The following is a 27,899-nucleotide window of genomic DNA, read 5'->3' as shown; positions in this document are numbered from 1 at the left end:
ACAGGAAGCGTGATCCCGTTCAGGACAGGTGGAACCACCGCCATTCCCGGGCCGGGGGAACCTATCACGAGTACCTCCGTTTTCTCTGGATTCAGACTGAGTCGGTTTTCCCTCATCCAGCCCATTACCGACTCCAGACAGGCCACGAGAGGAGAGATGCCATCCCCAGTCACTGCATCAGTCGGAGACATAGAGAAGACTATTTGGGTGTCATCAGCGTACTGATAACCCCGCGCCCCATGTCTCCGGATGATCTCTCCCAGCGGTTTCATGTAAATGTTGAAAAGCATGGGAGACAGAATGGCTCCTTGAGGGACCCCAGATGTAAGGGCCCTCTTATCGGAGCACACGTCTCCCAGCTGCACCATCTGGAACCTCCCTGAGAGGTAGGATCGGAACCACTGGAGTGCAGTGCCACCGATCCCCACCTCTGCCAGGCGCTCCAGAAGGATACCATGGTCTATGGTATCGAAAGCCGCTGAGATGTCCAAGAGCACCAACAGGGACACGCTTCCTCTGTCGATGCCCAGACGGAGATCATCGACCAAGGCGACCATGGCTGTCTCAACCCCGTAGCCCGCCTGAAAGCCAGTTTGAAATGGGTCCAGATAATCCGTTTCATCCAAGATCGATTGAAGCTGGATTGCAACCGCCCTCTCGATCACCTTCCCCAGAAATGGCAATAGCGAAACTGGCCGATAATTATTATGCATCAGGGGGTCGAGGGAGGGCTTTTTAAGCAGCGGTTTTACAATGGCCAATTTTAAGCTGGATGGAAATTGCCCGTCCCTCAAGGATGTATTTATGATCCGGTGTAACAGTGAAGTTACCACTGGTCCCCCCTGAGCCGCTAGCCATGAGGGACAGGGATCGAGAGAACAGGTTGTCTTCCAAACATTTCCAAGGATCTTGTCCACATCATCGGTACTAACTGACTCAAACTGATCCAGTTTAATGGAGTCCACGGAGGCTCTGGACGCCTCTACTCTAGATTCTGCCCTAATGCCGGCGTTAAAACCCTCGCTTATCCGAGAGGTTTTATCCGCGAAGAAGTTGTTAAATTGGTCACAGCAGGCCTTTGAAGGTTCAAGGATCTGGTTCGGGGCAGGAGGGAGCTGAGTTAGCTCCCTGACTACCCTGAACAACTCTGCTGGACGCGACTCCGCGGACGCGACACGAGCACCATAGAAAGAATTCTTAGCTGCTCGTATCGCCTCTCCATAGTCCTCCAAAAGGCGGTCTAGGAGAGCCTTGTCGGCTAAGCGTAGGTGTTTCTGCCAGCGGTGCTCTAGCCGTCGCAGGACACGCTTCCGCGCCCAGAGGTCTTCCGTATACCAGGGCTTTCGTTTGGAAGCAGGCCTGAGAGGGCACTTGGGAGCGATACTGTGTATAGCCCTGGAAAGACCGATATCCCAGATCTGATGTGCATTTTATTATTTGGTTGTGAGACTTTTTTTATGGCTGTTGTTCTTTGTTGTGTGCCTTCAAGTCATTTCTGACTTTTGGTATCTTAAGATGAATCAATCACAGGGTTTTCTTGGCAAGATTTGCCTTTGTCTTCCTCTGGGTTTGCATGGCCATGTGGGGATTTGAACCCTGGTCTTCACATTCATAGTCCAGTACTCAGACTACTATACTGCAGTGGTTCTCTTTTATATTCTCCACACACTGAAACTGAAGCATATTTTTTTAAAATAAATGTTTCCTAATATGCTTACTTGTGTTGGTGAAATTTATGCAACTTTTCACCATTGTCTGTGGTTAATTTCTTCACATATTTTTTCAACTGCACATTTTAACTGGTCTCATTTTGAAATATGCACCTTGTTTTCTCCACACCTAGGCCAACATCTTATATACTTTTAGCACAGACTAAATATAGGCCATCCAGTGTGGTGTAGTGGTTTGAGACTATGACTCTGGAGACCAGGGTTTCAATCCCCACTCAACCATGGAAACCCACTGGGTAACCCTGGGAAAGTCTCAGTCTCTCTGCCTCAAAGGATGGCAGTGACAAACTGCCGCTGAAGAAAACCCTATGATAAGTTCACTTTAGGGTCACCATAAGTTGCAAAAGACATGAAGGCTCACAACAACAACAACAACAACAACAACAACAACAACTATTATGCTGAATCTGACAATTACCCACACAACTGTGTTGGTTAACATGAGAGTCAATACTGTATTTCATAAGCAGAGCAATTAGTATTCACAGACAGAAAGTGAGCAAAAAACAGTGCCATACCACTTCCACACAGGATCTAGCAGAGAAATAAGGAAGGAAGGCATAGTGTTATTTCCAAAAACATATGAAGTAGTAAATCCTAAAGGTTTCATACCATCTCATGGTGAGAAGCTCTGTAACATGTGCTCTTCAAACATGAAAGAGTGAAAGAGAGGGGGAGGGGGAGAGAGAATCTGGGACTACAGGTGGAGGGCAAACAAATTCAGGCTAACTGCAACCTACATTCAAACAAAAATCCACCAAACAGCGATACCTTTAGTTTTTTGTGGGGTTTTCGGGCTTTGTGGCCATGTTCTAGAAGAGTTTCTTCCTTGAACATGGCCACATAGCCCGAAAAACCCACAAAAAACGATGGATGCCGGCCATGAAAGCCTTCAACTTCACAGTGATACCTTTATTGGCCAACCAAAATGCACAATATACTTGTTGCAAGCTTTCAAAGCTCCACAGGAAGAGGGAAGGTGTAGCTAATGCCAACAAAAAGGAAATAAAGGTTAATAATAGTAATAATAATAATAATAATAATAATAAATGACATTAATACATTCTGTGCACCTTCTGAGTGTGCAGGCATGTTAAGGTTGCTACCTTTAATATCATTGCCGGATCCCAAACTACAAAGCTGATTGCTATATGGACATGACAGCTTTGAGTTCACCTGTTGCACAATGGTCAACTAGCTCCATATTCATTAAGTCAAAAATAAAAAATAGGGTTGTATATCTGCCTCCTAATTGACTGGGTGCAATAGGGACTTCAGTTACAGAACCTCAGAGAAAACACAGTGTCCGTCTAGCATGGCAATGGTTTACTTCTACAGAACCTGGGATTTGTAGTTTTGTGAGGCACCAGTAATCTTTGACAGGGAAGATGAAAGATCTTCTAAAACTACAAAACATAGAATTCTATAGAATGGAGCTGCAGCCCTTAAAGTGGTGTCAAACTGCATTATTTGTACAATGCAGAATCACTCACAATCACTTGTGTAATGCTGTTTATGTCAGAGTACTGCCCCAGTAGGATTTGGGTCTGTGGTTCTCAGAAATGCCCTATTAATCTTGCAGATATGTGACTCCTCCATGTGAGGAGCACATTTTCTAATGAAAAGTCAAGACTTACACTTACAGGAAAGTGTACGTCTTACTTTCATTGAGACAGTTTATTTACAACAAATTTTTCTTTCCTACTGGCAACAATAACTTATGCTAGAGTGGAAATCTTTCTTTATAATTTGAAAATGACAAGGCAGTTCACCTTATTGTTGAGACAATGTAGGTTATGTCAAGACCATGAATGTTACATGCACAACAGCCCTTAGTAGTGTGGTGGATGTTAATTCCATTGTTACTTGTGTATTACCCAATAACAAAAATTCTCTGTGTGGTAAAGGGTAACAAAAAAACAAGTAAAACCATCAAAAGAAGTGCAAAGTTTAATTCTGGTTGTTAGTCCCAATTAAAGTAGACTTGTTGAATCAATTGGATGTACATAAGGTAATTCAGTGTTTCCTCCATCCCCATGATTGGATTAGCAACTGGATTAAAATGAATATAATCGTATAAAATATCATAAATAAGGTTTGACTGTTTTACTGATTGTGTGTCAAGACACTCTTCCACACTAAGGAGAAGAAAATGTGTAAGTTTACTTAAATCTCTACTAGTAACTCAGATGGTAGAAACAGAGTATATTTAACCTTGCAAAAGCCATTAGAAGATATCTCCGTTTAGACTACTCCTGGTTTGCCCTGGACTTTTCACACTCTACATGCTGTTCTCAAAGAGCATTGTTTCAGCCACCGTCATATTTACACCTCCTTTCCCATCTATCCTGTCCAACCTCCCTCCCCCTACCGACCAGTGCATTTGATTGCTATGTGGCACTCTTGACCCTCGGGTGCAGATTCAATATGTCTTTCAACATTTTCCATTTCCTGTCTGCTACTTTTCCATCCATTTCTCTATTCCCTTCAGGTTAATCTCTTACTTGCACATTCGTCTAAGATGTGCTTGGGTAGAATCAATGTTAGAGCATCTCATCACCCACCTCTGTGCTCGATTTTGGATTCACTCAAAGGATCTGATGCTGATACCCAAAATGAAAATGGCTGTGATCACAAATATCATGTGATATTTCTTTTGTGAAAAGACAGTCCCATACTAACCATCACACACTAATTCACATGCTCATTTATTTATTTATTTTACATCCTGCCTTTATCCCATTCTGAAACTGAAGATATCTTACAGTACAATGGACACTTCCCATCCATGGGAGTTTGTTTCCAGGGGGCCCTGCATATGGAGAAAACAGGGGAGCTAAAGCCCATATTAGTCAATGAATGGCAACATGCACACACTTGTATCAGCACATACACAGGCATGTGCCGTCATTGGTAATATGAGATGAGATGACCTCTGGGAGCTCCAATCCACAAATGGCTAGCCCATCAATATGACAAGCTCACTATATAAGATTAAGACAAAACAGTTAAAGGAATATATAACAATATACAATATATTACATATTTTAGATATACAGCTACCCCTCCATTTTGTGGACTTCGAATCTGTGTCTCTTGCCCATTTGCAGGTGGCAAATGGAGGGGGACAAAATTGGGCATGCACTCACAGCATATGCCCACAGCTGCCTGTGGGTGTCACCACCATTGAAGCCAATGGGCCTTGAATAACAGTGTTTTTCTGTTTTTGTGGGATGAGGGGGGTCCTAGAATGGATCCCCTGCAAAATTGGAAGGGCTACTGTACTGTGTATGTAACAAAAGTAAAAAAAAATAAATAAATAGAAAATGGTATTAAATATTTAAAATACTTCACAATGCATATAAAGCATAAGATAAAGTACAGCTTCTTGTTGTTGTGTGCCTTCAAGAAGTTTTCTATCTTATGGTGACCCTAAATGTTTTTTGGCAAGATTTGTTCAGAGGAGGTTTGTCACCCGGTGGGCTTTCATGTCCAAGCTGGGAATCGAACCCTGGTCTCCAGAGTTGCAGTCTAACACCCAAACCATTACTCCATGCTGGCTCTCCTAAGATACAGCCCACACTGTTAAAAGAAACCTCTGCCAGCAGTTCAAGACTGAAAGTCGGTTTATATATATATATATATGTTGATAAAAAGAAATCACATAGGATATTAACCTAGCAGCCCATGAGAATGGGTTCCACAGTGTGCAGTGGTATATCTCTCTCCATGTCTTCACCAGCCATATCTGTGACGGTGGTGGGACAGAAAGAAAGCCCTCTCTCAAAGGTCTTGAGGTTTGGGCAGGCTTGTATATGGAGATATGTCTTTCAGATAGCCTGGACTCAAGGTGTACTGGGATTTATAAATTATGGCCAGCACTTTGAATTCTGTCCAGAAATATGGAGCCTTCAGCTTCCTATCTATAGTATACCTCCACTATAAAACATTGTGATTCTAGGAAGTGTATATATGTAAAATGCTCTCAAATGGTAAACCTATCATGTACACCCTTGTCTTCATTCATGCTACATATGTTGTACTGTAGTTAGGAAATATAGGTATGCGTGCCCAATAGACAAAATTTCAGAATAATCTAGCAGACAAGAATCTGATTCTCCTAGTGAAGTTACTTCTGTTTTTTGCAATTTTAACTTCACTCCTGTTGGGTTTCCCTGGAAATAATGAGGCCAGTGCAGAATTCTAGCATAACCAGACCTAGGTAAAGTAAGTTTTGAATGACAGTTTCCAGAATCCTCAGATACACACACACCTAAGTTTTCTAGGCTCTGAGACCATGGACTGATGTAACACTATATACACAGAGAAAGAGAGAGAAAGAAAGAAAGAAAGAAAGAAAGACAGACAGACAGACCTTACAGAAATGTGGAAATTTTAAAGCAGATGACTAACTTTATAAATAACCCCCTGCTTTTCCTTCTCTGCCTCAGCCCCTAGATTAAAATTCAGATATGGGAGAAAATAAAAATTAAAAAAATCTCCATCGCTAAGGCATTTGTTACAGACACATTCACAATAATTTATGTGTATGAATTTATGTCTATATTTGTGCTTGTTCCAAATCTATGAAACCTAGATATCTGAAAGGATAGCAAGAGGATCCCAAGGTAAGAACCTCAAGGTTCTTTTGCCCTTAAAATAGATTAATTTTTGTTAATTAAAATGCCTGTCCCCTGCAGGACTGTGTTTCGACATTAGGGGTGGCCTTCCTTAATTTTTCCTAACCATCAGAGACAAAGCTGCAGTAAAGCAAGGATCTTTACTTCTCTAGAGGGCTATTAGGCAACTCCATGTTCTCTTCCCACTGCAGGGTCCCCAAAGTCTTCAGGGTGAGAGAAAGATTGAATGAGTACCAGGTTGGACAATGGGAGAAAGACAAAAAGGGAAAGACTAAGTTTGTGGATCGAAGTGAAGGATTCTCTCTCTCTCTCTCTCTTTTCTGTGAATAGGCTGCATTTATAAAAACTGACCCCTTGAAGACAGCATTTTGTTTTAGACTCTTTAAATTGAATTTTCCCTCCACGGTACATCAGATGTGTTTGAGATGAACCTTAAATCCACCCTCTGTCAGATTTCTCTTTGATTTATGTTAGTTGTTTATAAATTGAGTTATCCTTCTGACCATATTGTCTTATGAAAGTGCTACTGTTTGCCTTTTTTTTTATTAGCTTTTCATTATAAGCCTGGGGACTCAAAAGGACTTGACCCTTTCATAAGAGTGGACTGTTTGCGTGTATGAATCCAGCTTGGGGGATGATATGGGCCACTGAAGAAGTGTTATGGCATTTTCTTGATCTGCTCCATCTGCCTTGTATCTGAGCTGTCTCATAAGGACAGGAGAACTTGTCATTCTCTAGGGTGTGTGGGTACTATTTCTTTTTTATTGTTCTGACAGTAGAGCAGAGAGCTCTTCTATCAAAACAGGAATGATTTTCAGTTCAACATCCATCTCTTTCCAACTCACTTATTCCCCAAAAGGAAGATAATTTCCACTTTCTTGTATCCTTTTTCCATTTCCCCCACTCAATCCAACATTCTCATTCTATTTTTCTCTGTTTGGGGCCCTAGGATGTTCCTGTACTAGTGATGCAGAACAAAATCTTATGAAAGATTAGGAGAAAATAAGAACTCCATACAGAATCTTGAGACATCTTTGCAGTAGACTGTAGGGTGAGACCGAAGCACAGTGGGAAGGATTTATTATTATTATTATTATTATTATTATTATTATTATTATTACTATTTACGAGTAAGATGCTTACCAAATGCTGGGAATATGTATGGCAGAGGCTGGCAACCTGGTGCCTTCCAGATATTTTAGGCTACAAATCCCTCCAGTCCTAACCAACCTGACCTATGGCTAGGAATGAGGGTCACTGTAACCGAAATCATCTGAAAGCCACCAGGTTACCTACCATGGGTGTATAGAAATGTGGCCACAAAACTGAACTGTAGATAAGCCAGTTGAAGCATGCCTAATCATCTGGCATTCTCTCCTTTTCTTTCATTTCATCTTCTTGCTGTCTTTGGGATACTCACCTGTCCTGTTTCTTCAAGTCCAGCATTATTATCAAAATGGGAGTGTTCCCTCAAATGGTGAAAGACAGCAATTTTTATAGCATGTGATTTTCCTTGCCTATGTATCTTGCACTTAGCATATTTTGTTTTACAGTTAGTCATATGAGGGTAAGCACAAGCTTAATTTGCAAGTCTGATTGCTAAGGTATACATCTCTGAGGAAACCCTGTTACAGGAGCGAATGTGGCTTTGCTTGGATGGGCTTGCATGTGCAATTGGACATTTAGTTGCACATTTGCTATCTTGGTTCAGTTGGGCAACACTGTCATTCTACACAAGGGCTGTGAAGCATAAATAATGTGTAACTCCACGTGCAGTGATCTAAACTTTGTTGTTGTTGTGTAACATCAAGTCATTTCTGACTTATGGTGTCCCTAGGGTATGCAACCTCAGTGTAGGATCTTGGCCAGTGAATCGCTTGTAGTATGATCCAGCCAGTTGGACCCTTCATTGATTTCTGTTTAACTCTTTTCAATTGCAATAACTGGAATGAATATCTCCCCAACTATAGCTGGAGCTTGTCTTTAGGCATTTATCTTGTTTCATTTACATTTTATTGCTTTGATTCTTTCCGCTCATGTATGTATTCCAGACTGAGTTCCTGAGTAACCTCTTTTCTATTTCAAATTAGGTAGCTTAAATAGGGCCCAGCAGCTTTGAATATGCAGCTGCTTTGAAAGCCAGGGTAAGCCAAGTACAACCAGACATTGATGTCTTACTTGGCTTATGATTGTCAGTACCACCCCTCTGCATCTTCCTTTCTGTCTATATTAGATTTATGTCGTCCATCCTCCCACTGGATCTGTCATGCTTGCTGCATTTGTATTGTGCAAGCAACCTTCCACCCTCTTTTCATATGACCTTTACATAGCCTAACAGGACCTCTGACCTTGCCTCATCTCTCTTCTCTCCCCATCCTGTATTAAAAGTCAATGTTCTGCAAATACTGGTGGGTGGGGGGGAGGATGAACGTCTAGCCATGACATGCCTCCATTAAACTCAATGAAGATACATAGCTGGACAAAAGGACTGGTGGATCACCACTGAATAAAAGAGACATGTAAACTTGACCTTAATCTCACATTTGTTTTCTTTGGGAGTGGGGTGAACCTGGTATTTTTACAGAGCAGCCCCATGCTTACTTACTCAGAAGTAAATCCAAGGTCAGTGTGCAGGGGGTGCAACATTATTTCCTTATTTATGGAAAGTAAGGGAGTTTTGCTTTAACTTTATGTCTTTAATTTGTAAAATAGAAAAACATGAGAATGAAAATATCTATGAATCACAGTGTGTTGTAAATAAATACATGCCAAAGTGATCTTTGCTTGATGAAATGGCATCTTTGCACAGTCTCTTTCCACCTTTCCTTCTTCTTGTGCCATTCAGTGTGAAAGCCCTCTGGCTGAACAACATAAGAGATTACTGAACTGTTTTACTAGCAGTGGGGACTTTTTTCACCAGATGTCAATCTTTTTCATTTTGATTCCTTTAAAAAAAAAACACCAGATAGAAGCATTTTGACTAGCTGCTTTTTCATGCTGAAAAGCAAGTGCTGAAAATTCACTTCAATTGTATTATTTCCCTGTTCACCCTGCATATGTCATTGGTTCTCAAACTTTAGTCCACCAAATATTTTAACTTCAGCTTCTAGATTCCTTTACCATAGGTCATGCTGTTTGGGGTGTTTGGAACATGAAGTCCAAAATATTCAAAGGGTCAAAGGTTGAAAACCAATGTCATATACAGATTGCTGTTTTAGACATAACCAACCAACCAGCAACTGGAGAAGTTCCAAAAAGCTGCAGTTTTGGCAGCATATCTGCAAACAAACTAACAAGCAAACAAACCAAACCAAACCAACCAAACAAACAAAAAACCCAAAAGAACAATTCAACTCAACTCAGCTCCAAGCTATTGTTTTTTGCTCTTCCATTATCTACCTATTAGGCTCTCCTTGGATACAGTGTGAGCATTATAGCTCCCGATTTCTGCTCTAGTTTGGATCATATTCTGAGCATGTCCCCTCCTACCCTTTGCTGGCCACAACCATAACATAGCTGTTTCTGTGGAGAAATTTTGCTTTTCAGAGGCTATCAATGTAGCAGGTCAAGAATTAGAGAAAGCTTTTCATCTCTCCCTGTCACCATTTACTGTAGGTTGTTCCCAACATGGTTGTTCTATTAGGTGGATGTTGAGTTGTGGGGTCAATGAGAGAGAAGAGAATACGAAATAAAGGGGGATCCATTCCAAATCCATGTTCAAGCAAAAGTACTGATATTTGAGGAAGTAGTTTTAGCTTATTTCCAAGGCTGCCTAAACTGAATCAGAGGTGATGTACTTTGAGGTGAGCATGAGGCGGGCCCATCACTAGGAAGAATGAGGCAACTCTTAGGTATTGGCAGAAGACATGCAGTTCTTCCTCCTGACCTCCCCAGACATTTTTGTCCTATGGGAGGACTGGGCAGCATGTGTCACACAGCCTGTCCTGGAATTCCTGCTAGCTGAAGAATGGCGGGGGGCCATTATCTGATCACCAATGATGACATAAGATTAATCAGTCAGTCCTATCAGTTTTCATACATGGAAGGTGGATGAAGTGCCATCTTGTCCCTAGAGACAATATTATGTTTTAGGTCAAGCCAGGCTTGGGAAGCTCTGATTTCAAACTTCGTCTCAGTGGCAAACTCAGCTGTAGGTGGGTCTGGACAAGTTATTTCCCCCAACCTCTTACCTATAACAAGTGAGCCATAACATCAGCCCACCTTAGAGGTGTCTATAGGAATGAGAAGTGCTTAAAACACTTCAAAAGTGCAGCATCAGACACTTTCTTCATTTATGCTTTTCTATGTGTACTTTTCCCCACTTGTCATCTAAAATATTTACTGTACTTGTATTTGGGTTAATCTTTTGGAATGAGGGGATTGAGGCCAAAGGTGTTATGAGGGGTGCAGTACATTGCAATACTTTGTTAAGGGCAGCAGGATAAGTAGGCAAGTATCATGTTATGGATTTTAATGTCATTCTTCTCATCTTTAGGCTTTCATGGGCTTTCTGGAGCCCCTCAGGCACCTAATCTATGGAGGCAATTATTTCATTTTTGTTCAGAGTGGCCTTTACTGCATTAAACAATTAGTGATTGTCTATGTTTCTTTAGCCAATTAGCAATGGTTTAGGATTTGGCAAGAGATGAGGGAATTCTTTAATTTACCCCCATAAGATGAGGCTTTGTTCTGAAACCATGTGGTCACATGCAATTTCTATTTCAAATCCTTCCTTGTGTTCCTATCAGTTCAACCTTTTCTTTCTCTTCTTTCTCTCTTTTTCATTAAGGTTAGATGGAAGTTTCCTTTATTCTTCTTATTCTAATTAGGGTACCAGCTTAAAATTTCAATTTCAATGTAATATGGTCTCTTGAAGTGAGTGTGTATATTAATAATTATGTATGCCTATATGGATGTGTATGTTGTTTCATATTTTCTCTTTCACATGATAGGTCAATATAAAACTGTCACTCCTGGATATTGTTACTTTAATCCATAATGATCAATATTAAAGATTCAGCTGAATAGATTGAACTCGGGTGCCTTCTTTAATTAAAGCCAATTCATCCAAATTATACTTCCATGTTGTGCATACTAATTCCCTATTGTGCTGTTACTGGAAGAGGTTTCATATATAGGGTGAATTAAAGTCTAAAGAAAAAGAAACTTATAGTGCTTATTTTGCCTTTATCTGCAGTGCCATTACCATTCATATTCAAAAATACTTGAGATAGCGAAAGTTATGCTGCCTTTTTCAGCTCGGATGTTGTGTCAGAAAGGAAATTGTACAAGAACATTATGTGGTGCTTTCAACAAGATTTGTATTGAAGTATGGCCACTCCCTATGCTTTTTAATCTGATATTTCAATCTCTTCAGAATGTTTGGAGTTAGTTGAAATAAAGTTAGGACTGACGTCTTCCCACTACTACCTCATTACTTCTTTTCTGTGGAGAGCCTGGGGAAGATAGGTTGGGGAACATAGCTGGCCTTCTAGGTAATGCTGAAGTGTAACTCCCATGATCTCTCACCACTGGGCTAGCAATGATAGGATTTACAGTCCCACAATATTCGGAAGGCCACATATTTCTCACCTCTGGTGTACAGCACATGATATAATAGTATTCTTGCTTTTTATCCATCTCCATTCTGTCAGCACCACTTCAGCTTGAATACTGAGCAATTTTGTGATATTTTAGAGATTCTAATTGTCCAGCTTTGACTTTTGTTTGTATGCATGGAACTATATGATTATATTAAATATCTATCTATCTAGGCATGCATAGAACTATATGATTGTATTAAATATCTATCTATCATCTATCTATCATCTATCTATCTATCTATCTATCTATCTATCTATCTATCCATCCATCCATAAGGTGAGATATAAATGTTTTAAATAAATAAATATATACATTTCATAGCAAAATGTAAACAGACCAAAACTCCATCCTTTGTTTGTATGTGCTTCCAAATCACCTGTTGACTTTAGCAGCCCCATGAATTTCATAGGGTTTTCTTAGGCAAGGGATATTCAGAGGTGGTATTGCCAGTCCCTTCCTTGGAAACATATCTTACCACACCTGGCCTTCATTGGCAGTCTCCCATTCAGGTACTAACCATAGCTGATCTGCCTACCTTCTAAGAACTTTATCACACAGTGTTATGATGATGTTCCGGGAACCAAATGAGAACAGAACGTAGTGAAGTTTACTGCACAGTATGGGTCCCATTGAGTTCCCATTCCGAGCTCAGTGTTCCAACAGCATTCCAGGGTGAAAATGATGAAAAACAGTTCTCAGAAAGATGTAACGTTATCATACCGTTACATGAAAAGTTAGTGCCGTAATCTTATCCGTTCTTATATCTGTTCTGTCAGTCCTCATGTCCTGATTGGCTGAGACAATTTCCTCCTCTGCAGTCCTAGAGCGTCCAAAAAGCCTAATGTTCTTCCAGGTATGACACGGCACCGTGTCAACATGTAGGAATGATTTTCCTCAAATAATAAATAAATAATAATAATAATAATAAATAAAATTTTTATTTATATCCCACCCCTTTGAGGTCAATCAGGGTGGCTAACAATAATACAATACAATACAATATATACAAAAACTTCTCTCTCCCCCCCCTTAAAAAGTTATTAAATCACTTATAATTAAAACCAACAAATTAAACAACATAACACATACACACCATTACAAAACAGACAAAAACAAAACAAAACAGCAAACTGTGGCAGCAATCCACTCAAATTTCCAGAGAGGACCTTAGGGACTCTCATGAGATGAGGGTTCTTGAGGGTGGGATTATCTATCCAGGAAAGGCCTGCCGGAAGAGCTCCGTCTTGACAGCCTTTTTAAAGCTGTCTAAAGATGTCAGTTGACGGATCTCGTCCGGCAGGTTGTTCCACAATCTGGGGGCGACAACAGAAAACGCCCTCTGGGAGGTAGCCGAAAGCCTAGATCTTTGAGGCTGCAGCAAATTACTCCCAGAGGACCGGAGTGTGCGGGGAGGATTATATGGGAGGAGGCGGTCCCTGAGATAGTTTGGACCCAAGCCATTTAGGGCTTTAAAGGTGATAACCAACACCTTGTACTGGGCCCGGAAACTAATAGGCAGCCAGTGGACGGACTTTAATACCGGAGTAATATGGTCCCTCCTCGATGTTCCTGACACTACTCTGGCCGCCATATTCTGCACTAATTGCAGTTTCCGAATCAAGCACAAGGGTAGCCCCATGTAGAGCGCATTACAGAAATCTAGACGTGAAGTTACCAGCACGTGTACAATAGTCTCGAGATCCCTTACTTCCAGAAAAGGGCACAGTTGGCATATCAGCCGAAGCTGATAACAGGCGCTCTTGACTGTCGCATTTACCTGATTTGTCATCAGGAGCGACGAGTCAAGGAGCACCCCCAGACTGCGAACACAGTCCCTGGAGGAGAGTGTTACCCCATCCAGGACTGGGGATTGCAACCCAATTCTTGGTTTCGGGGCTGCTACCGTGAGCACCTCCGTCTTGTCCGCATTCAGTTTCAATCTGTTTTTCCTCATCCAGCCCATTACTGCCCGAAGATATTCATTGAGAGAAGAGACTCCATCAGAATTCGAGGCCGACGAACGAGACATGGAGAAATAGATCTGGGTGTCATCAGCGTACTGATAACACCCAGCTCCATAACTCCGAATAATCTCACCCAGCGGCTTCATAGCAGAAATGGTTTCACCCCCCCCCCCCCCCACATCATATTTAAACAAATGTTTACATGCGAATAGTTTTTATTTTTTCTGGATATATATATATACACACACACACACATATGTGTGTGTGATATGTATATGCATGTATATCTATCTATCTGTATGTGTATATATATATATATGTGTGTGTGTGTGTGTGTGTGTGTGTGTGTGTGTATAATTGGTATTGATACATACATATATATTTATATAAAAATATAATCACAGATGCGTGTGTGTGTGTGTGTGTAGGATATATATATATATATATATATATATATATATATATATCACATATACACAGAGGCATATGATGTGATATGAGAATGTACTCAGCAAAAGCACCCCAAAGGGGGTGCTGTACAACATAATGTGTTCCCGTTACATTATCATCCCATTATTACTTCTCCAATGCGATGAGTCCCGTTCCTAGATTGTTCTGCCATAGAACATTTTTGTAACTCTATGGTAACGTTACAGGTACTGCTGCCATAAAAGTTCTAAGACAAAATCTGATGCCTTTAGGGTATTTAGGCAAACTACTCTAGGTTCAACTAATAAATATATAGGTTTCAGCCAATGAAAGAGAGGACAGCATCTAATGTGCAAGACCTTAATGGGGGTAGGCAGAATGCAGCCATGGATTGCATACAGTCCTCATGATAATTTTTCTCCACCCTAGGATACCTCCTCAGATCTTACCAATTCCCCTGCCGAAAAATGGTTTTGTTGGACCAAAACCTGTCAGTTTCTCCCAGAGATGCAATTGTCCAATAAAACAAAGTGCAAGTTATCTCTAGAAGTGAATGGCTAGCCACTTCTAGTTTGGGATCCCCCCATTTTGGGGGCTAACACAGGTGGGAAATTGGTGCCAGAAACTCAGTGCAGGATTTCACTGATTTCTTCACCCCACTGTTGTTGTTGGTTTTTTTTTTTTTTTTTTTTTAAACCTATTTCGCACTAAGCAATACAGTTCAGTTTTGTTCTTTCAGTATGAAACTACAGATTGCTGGTTGTTCTAATTAAATGGCTGATAATTAAAATATTTTCAGTCCCTTTGCTGCCTCCTGGCAGTCCCTCATTTTCAAAGTAATTCAACTATATATCTGGTAGAGTGAGAGTTCCTTTAAACCTTTGGTCTACTATGCTAGAGACCATGGTTACATTTCACCTTGTCATTTTTGTCTATAATTGCAAGAAGCAGCACATTATGAGTCCTCCCTAAGGACAATAAAACTGATTAAAAGGAGAGGCGCAACTAGCAAAAGTGCTATTCAAACACATAATTCTCCTGAGGTTTAGCAAAGGCAATAATCTACAATCCAAGAGATGGAAGGAAATTTATTGGAAAGAATATATCTCGCCCTGCTCCTTTCTCTAAGTAGAGCCTGCAGAATGAGACACAAAGGCCAAATGTCTCTGTCTCTGTTTTTTTATGTTAAGATCCGTTTAACTATTGGGTTGGGTTGGTGTTGATTACTCTTCTTTTCACTCATTTGTTTATTTATTTATGGAAGTATCTGTGTCTTTTCTCCCTCTAGGTCTCAAGTCCAAAAGTATTACTGAGCTAGTCAAAGAAATCGCAAAAGAACAGTTTAAAGTTCTCCAGAGTGATATGCAAGAAACAATGGCCCAGATTTTCAGGATTGTATCTGGTCTGTCTGAAGATCTTGAGAACACCAAAGAACTGATCAAGAGTTTGAATGGTTCTCAGCAAAAACTTGTCACGGATATAGCAACTAGGCCTACAAGGATAGAAATCCAAGAGATAAGGAGCCAGATCCTACATATTGATCAAGACATCAGCTTTACATGTAACCAGCCAATCAAAGACCTTCAGGAAAAGCAAAGGTCGATAGAAGTTGCCTTGGAGCATCAAACTTCAAAGAGTGACATTTATTATGAATCACTGAACAAAACTCTGACTCAGATGAAAGAGGTGCATGAACAGCTCTTGTCAGCTGAACAGAGCTCAGACCAAAATTTGCCTACAGCAAGTAAATCAGTGAGTGATAACCTTACTGATTACATGATTAGTCTACATGAGAAAGTGAAAACACAGAGTCTGATGGTTCTGCAGCTGTATGATGATCTCAGAGTCCAAGACAGCAAAATCAACAACCTCACGGTAACATTAGAGATCCAGAGAGACAGTCTGCAAGAAGAATGTGATGACATGTTGTCCAAATGCAGGCAGGATTTCAAAATGCAACTGAAGGGCACAGAAGAAAATATGCATGCATTAAACAATACAGTGGAGAATCTTGTGTTCCCCTTGAATGATAAGATGGACAAAATGAATGAGCAAATTAATGACCTCTGTTATGATATGGAGATCCTCCAACCTTTGATTGAGCAAGGAGTTCCTTTCAGCCTTACCTCAGATTATGAGCAGCAGATTGAAACAGAAGCTATAAACAGAAGGGTGGAAAATTTAACTAGTATTGTAACAAGAGTAAACTCTACTATTCAAGAACTCGCCAACAGTCAGAAAGATCTTAAAAATGAAGCTCAGGCTTACAATGAAATCTCAGAGAGGCGTATTAATGAATGTTTTGCTTTAGTGGAGGATGGAATAAACAAGGCAATGACAGTTATGAACGAGGCCATTGATTCTATCCAGGATAACTATGTCCTGAAAGAAACTTTGAGTGTCTTCAGAAATGAAACAGAAGCCTGCTGCAATGGGGCAGAGAAGGTGGAAAGCATATTAACACTAGTACCTCAGTTCCAACAAATGAATGAATCCCTTCAGATACTAATCAGTGAAAACCACAAACTTGACTTTACTTCAAAAAGAATTCGTACTTCTTCAGAGCCTTCATCTGATAAAAACATCATTCCTCATCTAAGCCCAGTTTATTATGATCAAAGCAAAACATCTTTAACTTTACAAGGGCATCAACAAGGTACAGGGCGCTCTGAGCAGAAACCATTGTATCCCGTGCAGGAAAATGAAGATCCTGAAGTTCGCTTGCAGGCTGTGGAAGCAAAAATAAACAAGTTTTTGGCAAATAACTGCATCTCAGTAAGAAATGTCAAAGCTGCTGCAACAGAAAATGAGAAAGTGGTCTCAGGACAGCTTCAGGCCCTGAGTTCTAGAATCAGAGCACTTGAAGCCAAATCTATACGGTTCTCTCTGAGCATCCCTCTCTTAAACAAAACTGCCTACGAAGCTCGGAGATTGTGTCAGGATGTCTCTGGAAGCATTCAAGCCATGAATGCCAGCATTCCCAGACAGATGAAACTTGTACATCCAGATACTTTGCTGTTTCAGAAAGGCATGGAAGAGCTCACTGAATCCATACTGGAGGTCAAAGCAGGAGTTATCCTGTCCAATCTAACCTGGTATGTAGACAAGTCCCTAGCTGATGCAGTAGACAATATTACGAAACGTCTGAAGGCAACTCCTGCAATTTCTAAGAAACCACTACCAGCAAAAAAGATACCAGTGAATACTGCTGGAAATCAAGCCGGACGGAGTCAGAGAAACACAGATACTACTCTAGAAGCAGGTAATGCATTTTAATATTACTACTGGTAGTGATGGTTTCTAAAAAAAATCATTTAGCTGGTTTGGGGTGCCTGGCTTGTAATGTTTGGATGCATTTGCTTTATATGTTTTTCCTTAGCTCAGAAAAAAGTGAGATTTTGCATTCATGTTAAAAAGTAGATATAACTTAAAATAGATAACACCTATATCTCTTTTCAGTCCAGATCTTGGACATCACTTTGGACTGGACACCAAATAATCTTGGAGAGAGGGTTTTTTATCTCTTTTGTCTGAGTGCAAACCAAAGGGTAGTGAAAATATAAGCTAGAGACATAAGCCTGCAAGAAAAGCCTTACTGTGTGCTATTTTTTGGTTGCTTTGGTTTGGAAGACTTTCCAACACTTGTCTGAACAAGTTCTAGAAATTTACAACTTTATTTTTTGGGGAAGCATTGCTAAGATTATCTAGGTCTCCCTGCAGCCTTAGATATTTTATTGGAGGCATTTCCTTCACTCTGTTTAAACTAAGATTAATGTCAAAGACAAAAAGAAAATGGACAAAAATCAGACAGAAATCCTGGACAAAACACATGGGCACTTAAACCAATCTAATACAGTGCAACCAAGAGTATATTTGGAACCTATAGGGTGGGACTAGTACTTATGGAAATGGCTGTAACTTGTGGTAGATCAGATACTTCTTATGCAAAAAGGGCTCCAGCAAGCACTATCCCTATATATGTTGAATGGTGACTAGGGAATTTGGATTCCAGAGAGACATTGATAATCAAACTCGTATAGGTATTATCAGGGCTTTACATAGTTCCCCAGCAAGCCTCTTCATAGGAGCCTACAGCATGAAGGCAAGGGGAGTCTGGAGGTGGTACTGAGTTAATTCACTGTGCCTTAATTCACTGTTTCATTGGGCTATGGGGTTATTAAATAGTATTGTTAAAGGGAATAAGCATGAGATTTTGGTCACATATTTAGTAGAGGGGCAATTGGGTTTGCTTTGTGCAAGGGCTGAGAAAACCTGGGATCCTGTTTCAGTCCAGACCAAACTGGCACTAGCAACTGTCATTCTGAGATCCTGTTTTAAATGTTTTTAAAAAGAAATGGCTTTGATGAAACAACATTGTTTGGTGCACAATAAGGTAAATTGGTGAACAGCAAAGGCATTTTCTTTCTTTTATATCCCCTGTTGTCTTTTTCTTTATTTCCATTCCTTCCAGCTCACTGCCCACGCTCAAGGCATGCCTAAAGTCAAGTGCTTGCAGTTCATCTGATAATCAAGCGCGCAAGAAGTTTAAAGTGGATTTAGGCTTCAATAATATTTCCACTTTATTTCATAAATGGCTGCTTACTCGTTCTCCCTTAAACCCCTGGAAGCATGTGCTTTGTGCAGTAGTGAAACTGCAGAAGTCAGCAGCTCTGCTGAATGAAGTGCCTTGGCCTTTTGGCCAGCTAGATTCTATTTTTCTACATGAAACTGACTATATTTCAGTCAGATATGGTCCTTTACAATGGATGGCTTTGCCAGCAACATTTATATGACAAAGCTGATTTCAAAGAGGCTGAGAAACATGAATGATGTGAACATTTGAAGTGGCCTTACAGACCATCAGTCCATTTAATCCATGAGAGCAGCTATTCTCAAACCTTTGGTCCTTTTATTGTTTTAGAATTTTATTTATTAAAACATTTATACCCCACCCTGCTTCAGAGATCACGGGGTGGCTTACAAAGAGCATTAAAACAAGTTACACAATTTAAAGCAATCAAATAATTGACTTAACTAAAAGCAAATAAAATTTCAAGACTAAGTTAAAAACAGATTTTAAAGATTTAAAAAGTTTTTAAAGTTATGTACACCATATTTAGGATGATTTGGATTTTTGTTCATCTTTAGGATGAGTTAATGAGGCCCAAAGATTTTGATTATCAGTCACGTTTTGACATGGAACCTAAAAGACATGAGTGTTGGCACCAATTGGTCCTTCAGTGGGAGAGCATTTCACAGTTTGGGTGCCACAGCTCAGAAGGTCCTGCCCCATGTCTCAACCCAGTGTATTGACCTCACTGGTGGGACACAAAGGAGCCCTTCTCAGCAGATCTTAATCCTTGGGCAAGCACATATGGAGAAAGATATTCCCTCAAATATTGAGGTCCCAAGCTGTTCAGGGCTTTAAATGCCAGCACACTGAAAAGTCATCATATTGAATTCAGACTGAAAATGTATTGGCAGTCAGTGCAATTTTGGACATATGATATGCTATCTACTTGGTACTCCAGTCAGCAATCAAACTGCTGCATTTTGCACTAGCTGCTATGAGTCTTCCTCTACTGTGGCTTAGTTGTCTCTGTCCTGGACCTTTGGCCATGCTGGCTGGAGCTTCTGAGAGTTGAAGAACTGCACTGGAATAATTACTGACTGCTTCTCACTTCTAAACCAGTCCATTTTCCCAGATGTGCTTCCAGTTTAAATATCAGTCTGTCTCTCAGAGAGACATGGATGTAATAAATCTGTTTTGAAAGCATACTGGAAAGATAATTGAGGGCCCTCCCCTTTAAAGATGCAGCCTGAGCCTCAAGAGAGCTACTGTTGGGGGTAAGTGAGGCCCACAGAATCCCTTTCAGCTTTAAACATAATTTCTGGCATGTGGTATTTGGAGCACCAAGGCTTTCATTGCTGCTTTGTTGTTCAGTGCCAAAAGCACCTCGGTGAACATTTTTTGCACTTTGGGTTTTAATTGCTAAAGATTGATTGTTATCCTAATTCAGTTTGACTCTCCATGCTTCAACTTTGCATATTCAGTGTAATAGGGCAGGAGACAGATGAAAGGAGTTTTTGTTGTTGTTTGTAATTTAAAACAGCAGAAAGCATCAGACATGGATATTCTCTGTCTATGAAGAAATGAAGCAGCTGTAACCTCAGTAGTTTCTTATTGCCCACTGTACTAACAGGCCTCAAAAACTGACCTTTTGTTAGTGGACGAGAGAACAGTACATGCCCCATCAGCTCATTTAGTCTTCAGGTCCTTTTATGGAATGGGCAAAAATACCCAGTTCAGCTGTCTTTGAAGCCCAAGCAAACCGAAATATCTTTAATCATTATTTCTTTGGCTTTGAATCTGACTATTGAAGCAGAAGCAATGAGGATCCTTTGTTTACAAAGCACTGAGCTGGGATGTGCAACATCAGTCATCTCAAGGGCAGGCACATGATGTAGTTACCACCTGGATGAAGTTAAGGAGCTATGGGCCAGCTCAGTGCTTTGATGGGAGGCTGTCTGGGAATTCCATGATGGAAGAAAGGTGGGGATGTAAATTTAAGTGATCATACCACATGATGCTAGGGCACACTTTCTGCAGTGCAAAAAAGAGGCTTCTTTTTGTGCCAGTAAGGCCAGATCAGGACATGGCATCAGGCTGCTCCAAAGGGTTAGTCTGTTGAGCCCCTTAATTCAAAAAACATAACTTGTCCTAAGTCTCCAGCACTGCTATGTATAGATTACAAGGTGAAGTGCTTCTGCCCATTGTTCTGTCACCTGTCCCCATCCCAATCCATAGAATTCTGTGGCCACTGAGCATGTCCATTTCTCACTGGGTTGTTGTAGAAGATTTCTCCCTTTAAGGTTCTCTCTGCCATGAAGACTTTTCATACTTCTACAAGCATGAAAATTCCCTTAGACTCCCATTTGAGCATGGATGGTACCATTTTGGTTACACAACTATCCATGTTCATCTACAGATTTTAGAAATATAGGGTATGATGTGATGATATTTGCATCCCAGTTTTGTTGAAATGGATGAGGCTACCAAAGTGGTTGAGTCAAAGAAGGAAACAGAATGGAAACACATGGAATCTATAGTCAAGGATCATCACTTCTGTTGCCTTCCACTCTGGCTAATTTTAGGCTTTCATCCCAGGATGTGAAATTATGCCCTGCATGTGCAAGTAGAGTCAGGCTGAGAAGCCCATTCCATGTGGTCTGAGCTGCTCATCCTGTTCTGTGTACAGAGATCAAGCAGGGAAGTGTAACATTACAAGCTCCCCTGACTTGTTGTTTGCAATATCTCTAGGATGATCACATTCAAATATTCCACTTTGAACATTGCTTTGGGCAAAATAAGGAAACAAGTTAGGCTCTTGAAGGATCCCTTCTTCCTCCTTGAAAAGTGTTGCTGTCATGTATAAACTTTATAATGGACTTCCACTGGAGAGTCCTTCAGAAGAGCTCTTAAGATAGAGATCCGTACAGCCCTTCAGTTGGCTTTGTACAAAACAGTACTAGAGCTTGGAAAACTTACTTTTTTGGACTACAGCTCCCAGAATTCCCCAACCAACTTGGATACTTAGATGAAGAGATCCTGTTCAATGCCAGAGTCAGCAGAGATGATCCAGTGGCTGTTCTGGTTAACATGAGGCATAGTGGGGGGATGCAGTGGTGTGGCCCACACAAGGTGACACCCCAGAAGGGGGGTGACACCTGATCAGACACTCTCCCCCACGTTCCCCCTGTGCCATCCCCACATTCCCCCTTGGTTGCTCCCATCCACTCCACCATCCCTGTGTGCATTCCCTCTGTGATGTCTATGCACTCCCACCCACCCCCACATCAGGAAAAGGATGAGACAGCATGAGGGCAGGGAGTGCATACTGCCTCCTGAAGTCCCACCCCTGGAAGCTTCAACACCCCACACTGGGGTGGCATGTGGACTGGTGTCCACATGCTAGCTAGCCTTTAAACTAGCCTACAGTGTTGAGGGGAACCACTTGCATAATGGGATATATTGATACCTTTGTACACAAGCATGCAAACAGTACAGTTATCTGGGTAACCAGAAGCTATGCATGCATAATGCCTCCTCAGGATTCTGGCCTTAATTTTTCCAAGCTCTGAGTAGGGCAGATGATACTAAAGCTTTGAATATGAATTGCGGACGTGAAGCAGTAGAAGCTCAGAAGAGATAAAACCCACTCCTCTATCCATCCCAAGTACACTTAGGATGTGCTACATTTAGTAGATTCTATACTTGGCTCCTTAAAGCCTGAGGATCTAGCTTAATATAATAACATTCATTTATAATGATGTTTCCATCAAAGGGGAGAATATCAAACATATATAATAAAAAACACACAACTCTATAAAATACTAAAATAATATGGTTATATACTAAAACAAACTCCTTATCAGTCATTAACCATCTCAGTAACCTTAGGCGCAGTCAGCAACTCAGCAATCCAGAGAATCAAAGAGGAAGGTCTTCAGTCCTTTTTAAAGTGAATAAGCCAAAGGTGCAAAGTAAGACTTTTCATAAATGCAGAGCCAGATCCTGAAAGGCCTGCAGCCTTGATGAAATCATATGTGTTTGTGGAACTGCCAATAATCCTTTTCCTGGAGATCCTAAATTCCTAGATGAAACATAACATGCCAGCTGAGTTTCCAGATTTTTTTTTTTGGGGGGGGGGGCAGGTTAAAGTAAAGGGGCTTACATACCAGGATCAAAACTTGTATTAAGGCTTGGACCAAACTGGTAGTCAGTAGGGGGATCTACAACTGGAAAAGACATGTGAATATTTGGGGATATTTAAAACAAACTGAACAGGACTGTTTTGGATTAAAACCAGAGGAGTAAGAGAGCAGGAAGTCAAACCTGCCAGTAGGCTATTACAATAGACAAGGAAATGGGCAGTCTTGATACTCAAAAAACTAAAGATCCTTTGAATATTATAAAGATGGAAATTACATGTTTTAGCAGTTGCTAAAGGAAAAATAGGGAAAAATGACTTCAAGGTTCCTGGCAACTAAGACAAAAACTAGTGTGTAATACTGTAAACAGATTGAAGGGCATGAAAGTGGATCAGGCCGATACAACCAGGATCTCTGTTTTAATCATGTTCAGCTTGCTGTGGAGTCTGAGCAATGGAGTACTAGAATCATGAAAGCTCAGTAGACTGTCCACACACCAAGTTCCTGCAGTCCAAAACTCTGCCATATTCAAGAAGCTAATATCTGTACCAAAGGATAATGACCTTTTTAGCTAGCCAAGCTTCAATGTTTTGAAAGTCTAGGGTTTCCAGTTGAGATTAACCTTTGCCCACATGTGCCTGTTGGATATTTTGGGCAATCTATAATTTCTAATTGTGGTAGTTTAGGATTGATAGAAGCTGTAATTCAAAGCATTTAAGTTTGGTAGCATTGCCCCTTCTGTTACTGACTTTTGAACTGCACTCATATACTGCTTTATCCCAGGTGTTATGTTGTGATAGATGGAATCCAGTGTGTCAGGGACAGGAAGATGGAAGAAAATAATTACTGAAGTCAGACAGAAACTTAGGTCTGTTGGAGTCCATAAGCCTCATCCGTCTAACCTTGGTTAAGGAAGGGGGCACTTTGTACAAAGCACACAAAGCTTTGCATTCAGCCTGGCGAACTCAAATTCATCACCCTCGAAGTGCTGTGACGGAAGGCAATGGCATCTGAAATGACTGGGCTGGAAATTAAAGATAGCTCCGAGTGCTGATGAAGTGCCTGTGAAAAGAGGCAATTCCACACATCTGCCGGCAATCAGCACTTATTCTGAGACACCCTTTTCATCACCCATACCTACCTACCCCTTGAGCATTCTTGGGCTATTCTTTCAAAGACTCTGAGAGGCTGGCCTACTTGGCAATCTTGTCGCACGAACATGCACACTCCTATTGTCACTTGCTTGGAAGTCTGAAGAGCGGAGCGTGTTGAATAGTCTCTGGTAATTCAATTTGTCTAATCCCTAGATGATAGAGAACAGTGATTTGCAGAGGACAGTTCAAGGAGTGGGGAGAGAAGGGAGGAGGGACACTGATGCCTCTCTGACTCTTAGACCCAATTTATGCATGCAGAGGAATTAAGTGATAACACTGTGCCTTGACTCTTCTAATTCAGGATAGGAATGGTTACAATTTATGTCCATGCGCACATGCATCTATCTATCTATCTATCTATCTATCTATCTATCTATCTATCTATCATCTCCTATGTTAATAAACACAAACAGGATCATACACACACACAAGAGACAGTATATTTTTCCTTTTTTGGGAATTAAGACAGAAATCTTAACTAAAGCAGCTGTTCCCAAATCAAGGTGAAATGAAAGGATTATTCGTTCTCAAGGAGACATGGTTAGGACTTGTTAATCTAGACTACAGTGGGCCCTCTGGGGTTAGGGACACAGGACTCCCATGAACGTGGACAAACCAGATGTAAAATAACACTTTTTAACCTGAGAAAACACCTCTCTAGGAATCTCTAACTCCTCCAGTGCAACTCTATAGTCAATATCTGCCATAAATTGACCACTGAATTACACTGGAGAACCTATAAATAACTAGAGACGTGTTTTCTCTAGTAAGCTCTATGTCCTGCAGCACAACTCTATGGTGAATTTGCAGCTGAGTTGTACTAGAGGTCCTAGAGATTCCTAAAATATTATTTTAATCAAATCCACAAATAATCAAATCTGCAAAAGTCAAACCAGCAAATGTGAAAGGTCGACTATACAGTGGACCCTTGTTATACGCTGGGGTTTGGTTCCAAGATCCCCCGTGTATAACAAAATCCGTGTATGCTCAAGTCCCATTAGATATAATGACAAAGCAAAATGGTGTCCCTAATAAAAAATGGAAAATCAAGGTTTGATATTGGAAATTCATACTTTTTTTAACATTTTCAAACCGTGTATGCTTGAATCCGTGTATAACAAATCCGTGTATAAGAAGGGCCGACTGTATTTGCTTCTAACCAGAAGGTGGATACAGAGCAGAATTTGAGTCCTGGTACTACAACTAGGAGGGAAAGAGAAAGTAAGTACATAGACTCCCCTTCCCCCAGATAATCTTTGCAAATTGCAGCAACAAAATGGATTAAAATTTGCAAATTGTATCAAACTGGTCCACTATTTGCTGCGCCAGAGATCTGCAAACAGCTCTATACCCTTCAATAGAACAAAACCCAACAAAACTGGAGAAATGACAACTGGAGATTCGAGCCAGACCCTAAGATCTGACAACCCTACCAGACTGAGAAGAAGTGAGGGAGGGAGAAAGAAAGAGAAAGAGATTAAATTCATCCTTAACACTCCCAGAATCCTAGTGGCTGGAATGGCTTTAGAATTATGTTGTCCAAAAGGTCACTTTTCCTAGCTGGGTTTTGTGTGTGTGTGTGTGTGTGTGTATGACATTCTGCTACCAGACTCAATGTAAAACACAGCACAAAATAAAGAAGGAAAATCCACCTATGCTTGAGCCCCATAGGAAATAATGTGGCTCATGCATGTGGTGGAATGAGGCGTGTGTGCCACGGGCGCACGCACCATTGTTTCCCTCCCCAAGCAGCTTCCACATAAGCTGAAAGCTGCGTAAAATGCATCCGCCCAAGGTATAAAATAGAATTGGTTAAAATAAGCAGCAACAATTAAAAACATCAACATCAACTATCCAATCAAAAATCAGACAGATAATCACATAGTGCCTGGGAAAGCTTTCCTGAACAGGATAGTCTTTAACTCGGATTTAAAAGTTGTCAATGAAGTGGAGACCCGTGTTCGTGGGGGAAGAAGGTTCCAGGAGTGAGGGGCAGCAAGTGAGAAGGGACGAATCCAGGATGGGGCAGTGGAGATCCTAGGCTGGGACAGAATGGAGGGTACAAGTGGGAATCTGAGGAGAAAGAAGTTCAGATAAATAAAGAGGGGCCAGCCCATGCAGGGCTTTAAAGGTCAACAGAAGCTTATACTGAACATGGAAGGGAAAGGGGAGCCATTGAAAGGATGATAATAAAGGAGAAACATGGTCAAAGCGGCCAGTGGATGTAATGATGTGTGCCGCTGAATGCTGAATGGAAATTAAAGGATGAAGATGAGAGAGAGGAAGCCCTGCCAGAAGGAGGTTGCAGTAATCTAGTCGGGAGATGACCAGAGCATGGACCAGACTCTTAGCAGTAGAGGCCGAGAGAAATGGACAGATTTTGGCAATATTGTAAAGGAAGAATCTAAGGCTTTGGCCTGAATGTGGGGGATGAAAGACAGAGAGGAATCAAAAGTGAAACCAAGACTGCGGGCTTCCTGGACCAGTCAAATAGAGGTGTTCTTGATGGAAACAGAAAAGGAGTATTGAAGGGAGGACTTAGGTGGAAAGATAAGAAGTTCTGTCTTGGACATGTTGAGCTTCAAACGCCAATGACGCATCCACTGAGAGACAGCTGTAAGACAAGATGAAACTTGCAGTTCAAGACTTGGAGAAAGGTCAGAGGTGGAAATATACAGCTGAGTGTCATCAGCATACAGATGATAGGAAAAACCAAAAGAGCTGATAAGTTTTCCTAGGGACAATGTATAAAGAGAGAACAGAAAGGGACCCAAAACAGAGCCCTGAGGAACTCCAATAGATAGGGGAACAGAGGACGAAGTCTGACCACATGTGACCACTGCAAAAGATCTATCTTAGAAATGACTCCTTGCAGATGAGGAATGTATTTTCTTTCACTGGTGTGAAAACTTGCAGAACATATCCTGTTAGCATAGCATAGATGATGTTAAAGGCCAACTTGGAATGCCTCTGTTTTCATGACAAATATAACTGCCCAGTTGCACTTTTCCATGGCTTAACATATTGCTGAAGGCTATATCCTGTCTGTTGTATTGATTGCATACTTTACTCTGTTTTAAAAAGTCACAAAGATATCTGTTAAGAGTATATGATGGGGGAACATAGGGCCTGAACGGAGAGGCCAAAATAAAGCTGCTTCGAGTCACTTTGGATGTATGCTGTTTAAATGACACATGCATCTTAAGAGGTCAGAAGCTACGCCAAAGCTGTGCTCCAGTCCTTATGGGAAAAAAAGGCATGGCTTTGGCACAGCTTCTGGCCTCTTAGGATGCATGCATCATCTAAAGAGCATAGCTCCAAAGTTTTGGCCTGCCAGTTCAGGTCCATAGTTTACTTTATTAGCCCTTCAAGCTGAGCCTCAGAAAGCCTGTACAATGGAAGATATGTTTATTATATGGTGATTTGGAGTCCAAGTGCACATGGATATGGAGGCAAAATTGTCTAACACTATTCTCTTGGAGAGAAGGTAGAATCATGAGAAATTTCAGTATCCACAAGCCAGACAACACTGTCAGTAAGATCAACTAAATGTATACACACTTGTAAGCAAGCATCAGGTTGGGAAGTAGGGAAAAGACAAAAGTTTTTAACTGCAAAAATCTTCAATTTAATTTCTGCTTTTGCAATGGACTACTTTCATGGTTT

General features: G+C 40.9%; 1 protein-coding gene across 1 annotated transcript in view; it reads left to right on the top strand.

The window, feature by feature from the left end:
• The window catches only part of MMRN1 (multimerin 1), an 89,106-nt gene that overhangs the window by 48,654 nt on the left and 12,553 nt on the right, over positions 1-27,899 (top strand). Inside the window, exon 6 of the mRNA XM_089526124.1 lies at positions 15,656-17,629. Within this exon, the coding sequence (XP_089382250.1) occupies positions 15,656-17,629 (1,974 nt within the window). The remainder of the gene's footprint in view (positions 1-15,655; positions 17,630-27,899) is intronic.

This window comes from Sceloporus occidentalis, unplaced genomic scaffold (assembly GCF_023333645.1).
Source record: "Sceloporus occidentalis isolate IW3139 unplaced genomic scaffold, rSceOcc1.0.p SCAF_5, whole genome shotgun sequence".
Lineage (NCBI taxonomy): Eukaryota > Metazoa > Chordata > Lepidosauria > Squamata > Phrynosomatidae > Sceloporus > Sceloporus occidentalis.
The sequence above is the reverse complement of the archived record's forward strand: the minus strand, read 5'-3'. Positions and strand labels throughout refer to the sequence as shown.